Below are 9,688 nucleotides of genomic sequence, written 5' to 3'. Positions count from 1 at the left end.
CACAAGATTTCAGACTCTTTATTAAATCATAACTTTTCCCCGCAGGTCATTTCCATCTGACAACGGTCATATTTTCTGTCATCAGCAAATATGAGATGCTTATGTTTCTCCATGAATATGTATGCCTTTTTCTCGAATACAGTCACCAGAACATTATTTATTCAGTCGATGTTTATTACTTCCGTGAAAAGGTATCACCTAGATTTACTTTTGACACTACGCAAAAAGATAGTAATTTGTGCATAGTGCAAATATATAATAAAAACTGCTTCAGACTTTCCACGGAAAACACCGCTCAATATTAATTAGAAATATAATTCTGAACAACACTTAAAGGCATATCCATCACACCGTTCAGTGAAGACCCTCGAATACAGAATGACGTAGGAGGAAGCTATCGGCAGATCCTGTTATCCACACACAGCGCTTCAGTTCGTGCAAGCAACGAAGCGTGGATAGACGCAGATAATCGAACTTAGAAAATCGCAGCAGTTCCAGCTCCGCACTCTTGACCTGTGAGAGCCACCCTCAATGAAAATTGTACATAAGCAGAACTCCGTTTGGTGTCTCCACATTTAAATTAAAAACAACTTTAATCAGAGGTCTATTTAATCTAGATTTGAAGTTTTCGTGACTGCAGAGATCCATACTCTTTGGTTCTTTCGAAAAAGTCACGTAGGTATAAAATAACCCTCCCACTCCTAGCCCCCCCCCCGCCACTTCCCCTCCCCGGCATTTTTTTGCCGAACTTGTGTCTTGTAGCCTTCACTCCCCCTACACCACACTCCCACCCTCCCTGTCTCTCCTCCCTGGCTCCTCCCCCCTTCTTTTGCCTATATGGCCTCTTGTTGCAGCAGCCCTTTTGCCCACTTCAGCAATTGTTTCTTGCTGTGGTTGTCCCATCTGATGACGGACGCTTGTGTTGCGCCCGAAACGTCATTGACGTGGTGTGTGTGGTCCGGCCCTAATGCGTGCAGCTTCCGTGGGGTCGCCGCAGCCGGTACATGCATCCGTCGCGTCTAAAGCCGATCTTTGTGTCACGTGCTCCTGTTTCATCCCCCCTTAGTCCGAGCCAGTTGTGGTGAGTTGTCCGACGAGCCGGGCTGCATGCCTGCTGATGCGGAGCTACAATTGGCCCTTTCCCCAGGCGCCGCATGACCGACGCCTGCACGGGCGTCATTGACGTCAGCTCCACCGCATCAAGCCGAAAGGAGCTCCCCCGCACCCCCGGACACCCATCCCGAACGACCCCCTGACATGTCGCCATCACCGGCACCCACGGGTCCCACCGCCTTGGGGGGGGCCGTGCTCAAAAGGCGGCCCGGCCATGAGGACCCGGTCCCGGACTCACAGATTTTCATCACCCCCGACTCGCTTACAAGTCACACTCCACATTGAACCAGGCACACGTTGCTCTGACATTATTGCACTGGTTTGGGGGGTACATTTGTTCACGCATCATTGCTTCACCTCTTCGTTGATTAACGCATGTATATGGTGTAAGTTTGTACAAGTGGTTTAGGGTATTTATGATTAGGTTCTTGTTTGTTCCTGTTGAGGCGTGCGTATTTTTTCCCTTTCGTTAATTTACACTTTGAAATTGTTGCCAGCCGAGACAGCTGGGTGCTACGGAGGGGGGGGGGGTGATGTTGCGCCGTAATAAGGCGCTGTGGGCAGCTGACCTGCCACCACGCTCACGGGCCGACAGGGGTGGGGGCTGAGGGGGACCCCCCACCCACCACTTCCTTGCTTTTAGCTTTGTACAACCTTGCGACCTCTGGGTGAAACGCACTTTCTAAGTGTAAATTACGATTATTATAGGCAAGGAGGCCACTGGAGCTTTGCACTTTTAAATCTAGATTGAAAACTCATTTATTTACAACTGCTTTGTGTTTAGCTTGCTGTCCTTCCCCCTCACCATTAACACAGTTGGCTACATACGGTGCGAAAGAAGTTCAACATATATACATATAGGTGTTGCGCCGTAATAAGGCGCTGTGGGCAGCTGACCTGCCACCACGCTCACGGGCCGACAGACCTTCCAGAAGGTTCTAGCGGGGGGGTCATGAGGGGAGGGGTGACCCCGACCTGGGGACGATCGAGGCAATATTCACCAACTCAAGCTCGAAGACATCTGAAGATCTGAAGACCCGACCGGCACCCAGGGACGCTCAACCAAGGCTCCGTTAAGCCGGTTGTAGCGGAGCCGAGGTAGCTCGGACCCCCTGGGACCCTCCCCGAGGCCCTCGCTAAGCTAGGGTTTTAGCGGTCCAGGGTGAGTCCCGTATCCTGGGTGGGTCGGTCGGTCCAGCCTTCCCCTAGCCGCCGTCGCCCGGAGTGGGTAGAGTACACTAGAAGGGAGGCTGTCTCCGCCTTCGGCTATCCAGAGTGGAAGGAGCCGTACCCCTCCGTGTTAACAGAGTAGTGGGTAACAGAGTAGTGTTAACAGAGTGTTAAGAGTTGTTATAATAAACGTGTTGCCTCCAGCAGACGTCTCCGTGTGGTTAGTTACAGGACACAGCACGGGCAAGAACACTCCACCAAAACCATGGCCCTATTCCAACGCAGAAATAGCGTTATTTATATTACAGACTAATCAACTGAAGTCGCAGACCCGGCTCGTTCGTGTAGCTCCTACATTTCACTCGCTCACGGGAAGTGTTCCACGTCCGCACACTGGTGGAATCGCAGCATGGTGGAGCGCGTGAACGTCTTGCCGCACACGTCACAGCGGTACGGCCGCTCGCCCGTGTGCGTGCGCTTGTGCGACCTCATGTGGCAGCTCTGCGAGAACGTCTTTCCGCACACGTTGCAGCGGTACGGCCGCTCGCCTGTGTGCGTGCGTAGGTGACGCTTCAGGTTGGAGGTGTGGGAGTAGCTCCAGCCGCACAGCTCGCACTGGTACGGCTTCTCTTTGGTGCCCTCCAGCATATCCGCCTTCGGGCGTTTTAACACGTACGGTCCATTCTTGCCAACGGAGGCGGCCCGCTCTCTGTGGATTCCCGGGTTCGTTTTCCTGTTGCTCGATGCAAATGAGCGTTGCTGCTTCGGTGGATGGGATTTTTTCTTGGCGGCAGTTTCTTCACCATATGTTTCAGCCGCCTCTTGCTGAGGCCACGGATAAGGTTGAGTGAACGCAGCGGTTGTGCCCGATGCTGGCAGTGAAGTCACGTTCTGGATCAAGATTCCGGGATGGTCAGCCAAATGATGTTCACCTTTACCAGAAAGTCAATCAAGATGTCATCATGGCCAAAGCCGATGCCACCAATTAGATTTTGTAGCAGTAAAAAAAAGACTACAATGCATTTATGTATTTTCATAACGAACGCCGAGTACAGACTCCTGGGTCCCAAAGACACCAGGTAGTCAGCAATAAATAGCATAATTGAAGCTGTAAAAGATAATTAGTTATTGAGCAAGGTTATAAGAACTTGGGAAATTCGACGATAGCAGTGGTATTCCAAAGACAAGCAGTGCAAGGAAAGAAGCAGAAAGAGCAGCGTTTCCACAAGCAATATGGTGGCAAAAAACAGTGTGGTAGACCCAGTCCTCAATATTGGTGGAGGAATAAATGAGTGAGGTTCATGGGAACATAGCAGGAATGATACAATAAGTGATGAAGTTACTGACCATCAGTGAGCGACTGAATCAGTAAGTGCACATATATATTGTCCATATACTTATAAAAATCCTCTATAATATACACATACATGTAATGAGCTTGTTATGAGTGGGAAAAGTGATGAGATGCAAGCCCAACATTTAATATCCTATGTTAAAACTACACCTATTGTAAAGATTGATTAGAGATTGGAGGGTATATAGTAGTTTGATTGAAACAAAATCAGCTTTTCCATGGGTCGGCTTGTTTTTATAAATATGTAATCGTAGTTCACATCCCTTTGTTAATCCACTGCTGGATTAACAAAGTGTTCTTCCCAAGTGTCATTCACTGGGGTCATGTGACTGTACTAAAGAGTGGGTTGGCGATGGGGAAGGCGGTGCAGGCACGGGTTCGGATATCACTCGCCAATGAGGTTAGCCCAGGTGGGAATCAAACTCAGGTCGTAGGGTTAATTAAAGCGTTGCGCTAACCATCGATCTGGCCTCAAACCTACTCTCAATGAGAAAAATTTTGCTGGGAGAGGAGGCGATGCGGTGCGAACACAATCTCACGATGATGCTGGCGCTGATCTGCATCGAGTCTCATGTACTTAAAGTCACCCTTTAAACTGCATCAGTGTTGCACGTCTGCAACCTAACTCGATCTCTTACCGAGTTGCTCATTTGTAGCTTGCGCTTCAGAGTTGCACTGCGACGGTTGAGGTATCAGCACGGGATTTGTGAAATCAGTGACGGCATCTGGAAAACGCGTCGGACAAGAACGAATGACGGTCAGACAAGACATGCCACAAAAATGTTTCAGGCAATTTGCGGGCTGTCATTTATGTCTAACCAAATCGCCTAGAATGCACCTGATCCCGTTAGATCTCAGAAGCTAATCAGGCTCTTTGAACCTGGACAGTGGTTGGTTGGTTAACCACCATAACAAGGTTTTTTTATATACTTCGGGGCTACGTGGTGGGCAGAAGACGGCAGTGCAGCCAAATTCATTGTTGTACTGCACCGTACTGCCATGTCTATGTTCCACCCGTCATCAACCTGCACTGTGCATCGTGAAGGGTGGTCAAATAATTCCCATGATTCGCAGACTGGGGAGGCCCCTCATCCAGTTGTGGATGGGGAAAAAAGTACATTTCAGATACTTCATGGATGGAAGTCGGGGAGTCATAGGCAGAGTACAGGAAGGTCTTGGAACTGGGTTCACAAAAGTTGCTACATATGGTGAATGTGTTGCATATTTGATTAATGAAGGTAATGGCTGTACCTGGAAAGGGCTCCATTTTAAAAAGGTTCACTGTCAAGTTATGTTTTAAGTCATCATCGACTGGATCTTCTATCTCTTCTGGCTCATCTGCAACAAACCCAAATAACACATCGACATGTTTTATACAGACAGTATGGTCGTAATTGATTGAGTGATTATTTTTTATATATAATGGAAGTAAAATTCTAGAATGGCTGAAAAATCTCCCAGCACTTGGGAGCAAAATTCCAAACATCATGTGGTACAACCCCACATCACATTGGAAGGCTACAAAATATGAATTTTAGCACAAAAATATAGTTTGGTCTGTGGTCAAGATTTAAATGATAAAATCATAACAATTTACGGCTCTTTGCCACTCCAGTGCTGGATGGTGCCCCACGTCACGTTTTTCAATGGGGCTGTTTGACCATACGTCACCTCGGTATCGACATAACTCGAAGCAATTTTGAGCCGTCACTGGAATGGCGAGTTTTGTGCTTGTTCTCTCCTGACATTGTCACTTAATTTCTAAAATTGACAAATCAGAAGAACATTACTTTATAATGGATGCTGCCATGGTGTAATGCTTGGCACACAGGACTTGCAATCCAGATTTTTGCCAGTTCGACTCGATCTGCGAGAGTGCGACAGCTGAGGTGATAGCTTGAGTTTCTTAAATCACGACGCCTCTGTCTAGCCAGCAGAATGGGTACACCACAGTCCATTGGCAAGCTGCGTGCGGTGGGATAAAGTGTACCTTATCTCACCTCTTGCAAGATCTCTGGCCAGTGTGCAAGACTAGGGCATGTTCTCTATGAGGGGTTCTCTAGAGTTCCCTCTAATGGAGCTCCTGCCAGCAGTGGCGTGAACAAGTCATTGCAGTTTGCACCTTTATACATTTTATCTGTAATATTAGCAGCCAGCATGTCCTTTTGGATATGAACGTCCATCCCTCCAGCCAGCATATATTTTTTTCCAATATAGCATGATTGTATGACAGTGTATCCCGTGCATTTGCACAGGATACACGTCCAGGGTGGAGGGTGCATGGGGGGGGGGGGTGTGACGTCAGCACACACACCCAGCTCAAAAGCTGTGGGTTGCGGATGACGTCACCACCGCGCCCGATCACTTGGCTGAGCGCCAGCCAGGAATCCCGGCAGGAAACCAGCCAGAAAAGTGTTTCTTATGTAGTATGATAGTATTACTGACAGGGTAATGTATAAATACCATGTATTAGATCATCTTCCATTTCAGCTGTCAAATCTTCTTGACTGAACACATCTGTGTCTAACGAAGCTTTAGGATACTGAACTCCATCCCAATCACTCAGCCTCTGCACGGACAGCAGCAGCTCCCGGCTCAAGCCTTTGAACAGGGCGAGCAGCACTTCCACCAGGCCTCCCAGGGTCACGTCGCCAGGGGCGGAAGCGGCAGCGTTGTCCCAGTGCGGCGTCCCAGCGTCGTGGTGCTCGGCGCCCTGCAGGGCCTTCACCACCTGCCGCAGCACGGCGTAGAAACCGAAGGGCAGGCGGTCGCGCGCCGCGGCCAGCAGCTCGGCCCGCACGAGGCCGTCCCCGACGCAGGCGCGCAGGACCCCGTAGTCCCGGATGCCCAGCTCGGAGTCCATGGCCCGGGCCACCTCCGCGTTCACGCCCTGCGCCTCCAGCCACGCCGGGAAGTCCCCGCTAGGCTCCAGCACCGGGGTGGCCACTGCACACGCCATTCTGTACGATTCGTCTGTGGGGAGAAGATGTGGATATTCAATTTCATTGGTTTACATTCCGCAGTAGAAGCGGAACAATACCACACCTCATATGACCTCCAAATACTCCAAATGAATACAAAACCTACCTGTCCTCCAATCCCATCACGACCTCCCCCAGTCCAATCCCAGATAACTTCCTGAACCCGCTCACTATATTCAAGCCCTTTGATGGACTCGCCCCTGCCTCTCTCTCCCATTTAATCTCCATTTACTTCCCACTCATCTCACTCTGCTCTCTCCACACACTCTTAACCGCTCAACTCACCATACCCCCCCCCTCCACACACACACTCTCAGCTCCAATAACCAAGGATTTTTGTCCCAAGTTCCCAGTCAATCTTTGCCGAGTGGAAGGATGTGCCCACTTTCCTCTGCTGACCCCACGATCTGGAACTCCCTTGTATGTACCTATGTTGAACATCTTTTGTGCCGTATGTGGCCAACCGTGCTAATCAGCGGTTCGATTAGCATTGTCGAGTACAGGGACTCCTCTACTTAGGAACATTCGACTTACGAACTTTCAGATAATATGAACCTGCCCGTATGTCCAGTTGCCTGTTCAGACCTAGAGTTGCAAGTTCAACCGCTACGCAACAGATGGTGGTGGCGGCGGCATCTACATCTGCAGAACATTAAGAACCAGCTGCATCTATATCTACAGATTACACAACTTTTAAATCCATTCCCCGTGTTTAGTGCACACATCGTACAACGCGTTTAGAATCGACGGGAGTAAAGTTGGACTTACGAACAGACCTCTGGAACCTAACTCGTTCGTAAGTAGGAGGAGTTCCGCGTACTCTCTGGCCCTGTTCCAAGAAACCAGCGACTCTTTTTTTTGTTGTTTGCTGCTGCTGCACATGACTGACTGCTTCATAGTTCTTCTATTCACGATAAAAATGCCTCCTTTCGTCCAGGATCTTCGTGTACCGCTCCTTGTTTGGGGCAATGTCTTAAAATGCGACTGCACGTGTACGATGATAAAATCACAGATGGGGGGGGAGGGGACGCGCCCGATCTCGTGAGATCCCAAGCCGGAATACGGTTGTCCTAGAATTCTACTTGTACAGGTGACCACCAGGCAGAACGCAGGTGTTATAGGCTGCGGTGGAGGGGGGTCACACGGTAGACAGCAAAGAACTGGGCATTTTTTAAAAAAAGTTGTGTACTGTATTATGCTGCTGTCCGACATGTACGTTGAACTTCTTTCGCACCGTACGTGGCCAACCGCGCCTATCCGACTTGACAAGCCCGCACTGAGCAGCTATGGCGATAGAGGGCCCCTCATCCAGCAGTGGAGTGACAGGGCCGAATTGGCGTTTCCAAACATTATAACGTTGTTTTAATCACCAAATTAAAAAAAAAATACCTTTTGCAAGTAATCAAGTTCCGCATTTACCCATTCATGTCAACTTCCTTATCAGTGCCCTCTCTTATTACGGACCAATTGAGACCTTACTCATAATAAAGGTTTTTGGGTTAGGTCGCGTTAAAGTAGTGAACTAATTGTCTTTTGTCAACATGACACTTTATTTTGCTGATTGGCCGTGTCGGGTGGTGGAGGGTTTCGACACATTTATAAACAACGCGATCTAACCCAAAAACCTTTATCATGAATAATATTGGTCGCGAAAGCCTGCGTGTTATAAATTGAGACCTTACTGGTCACCACGTTGCCGTTATGAATCTGAACATTCAGCCTACAAAGTCCCATTAAAAAGGGAGAAACTCAAATAGACAATGTACTTTGCCCGTTATGAACCTGCTAGTACGCCAGTATGGACCTGAATACTGTACTCGATGTCCCCTGTACAAGAATACGGTACGGGTTGACGAGTTTGCATACAGTAACACCGCGTTTGCATTTCATAGACCCGATAGACCTCGGGCGGTTTGTATCTCGCAGACCGCACCGACGTGCCAGCGGTCGCATCTCACGGAAGGGCATCGTGGGGCCCCTGGCTCGGTGTCTCCGCCACTCACGTCGCTCAGCCCTGGGGAGAAGAACGAGGAGACGGCGCTGCCCCTTTGGTTTTTTTTTGTCTTCCTGATTCCGCGCGAGTGAAGAAGGCCCCAGCGCAGAGCGCGGAGCGCGAACGCGACCTGCCCAAGAGGCGGGAACCCGGAAAAATGAATGAGGCGGGGCCCACACGCCCCGCACCGCCCACACGCCCCGCACCGCCCACACGCCCCGCACCGCCCACACGCCCAGTACCGCCCACACGCCCCGCACCGCCCACACGTCCCACCCCTCGCACACGCCCCGCCCACACGCCCCGCACCGCCCACACGCCCCGCACCGCCCACACGTCCCACCCCTCCCACACGCCCCGCCCACACGCCCCGCACCGCCCACACGCCCCGCACCCCCACCCCGCACACGCCCCACACCCCCCACACCCCCACCCCGCACAGGCCACACCCCCCCCCCCCCACAAGCCCCACACACCCCACACCCCGATTCCGTATTTACGCCATAGTACATCATCCAGTTTTTTGTGTGTTACATCGCGTAAATGTAAATGTGTTACATTTGGGTTCTTTCGGTAAAGTCACGTAGAAAGAAAATAAATTAAATAATAGAACAGGTACAAATGAAAGCGGAAACAAACCTAGTAAACTTAAAAATGTAATGCAATACTACACAGAGAGTCGGCTAACATAACAGTCAACACCCTACCTGGTTGATTACGTTACTGTTATGTTAGCCGACTCTTTGTGTTGTATTGCATTACAATTTCTAAGTTTACTAGGTTTCTTCATTCGTACCTGATGATGATTGCTTGTGTTGCAATCGAAACGTCGTATTTTATTTTTTAATTTATTTTCTTTCTACGTGACTTTACCGAAAGAACCAAAAAGTAATTCCTGCAGTCACTAAAAGCTCCAAATCAAGTGTACATTTTTGTAAAACACGCCACGATTACCGAATTAATAACCCTACCGGTAATAGATATTGATTGTAATCTATATGCATACATTAACCCCCCCCCACCTAACTCTACCATTCGCACCTGATTGGGTCACAGGTGACGACTTTTATCCCTCCA

General features: G+C 49.6%; 1 protein-coding gene across 2 annotated transcripts; it reads right to left on the bottom strand.

Moving 5' to 3' along the window:
* Window positions 1-2: 2 nt before the first annotated feature.
* Window positions 3-8,789, bottom strand: LOC116942922 (uncharacterized). 2 transcript variants are annotated; one of them, XM_032955387.2, is made up of 5 exons: window positions 8,622-8,789; window positions 6,101-6,610; window positions 4,889-4,975; window positions 4,276-4,362; window positions 3-3,215 (listed from the first exon to the last, which is right to left on the bottom strand). In XM_032955387.2, the coding sequence occupies exons 2-5, from the start codon at window positions 6,594-6,596 to the stop codon at window positions 2,650-2,652; spliced, it is 1,236 nt and encodes a 411-aa protein (XP_032811278.1). In that variant the 5' UTR covers window positions 6,597-6,610; window positions 8,622-8,789; the 3' UTR covers window positions 3-2,649. The 2 variants fall into 2 exon arrangements, with proteins under 2 accessions (XP_032811278.1, XP_032811285.1); XM_032955394.2 differs by lacking the exon at window positions 8,622-8,789 and adding an exon at window positions 7,387-8,600.
* Between the last annotated feature and the right edge of the window lie 899 nt (window positions 8,790-9,688).

This window comes from Petromyzon marinus, chromosome 1 (assembly GCF_048934315.1).
Source record: "Petromyzon marinus isolate PM22_M1 ecotype Great Lakes invasive population chromosome 1, UKy_Petmar_22M1.pri1.0, whole genome shotgun sequence".
Taxonomy (NCBI): Eukaryota; Metazoa; Chordata; class Hyperoartia; order Petromyzontiformes; family Petromyzontidae; genus Petromyzon; species Petromyzon marinus.
Note: the sequence above shows the minus strand (reverse complement) of the source record. Positions and strands in the feature narration are given on the sequence as shown.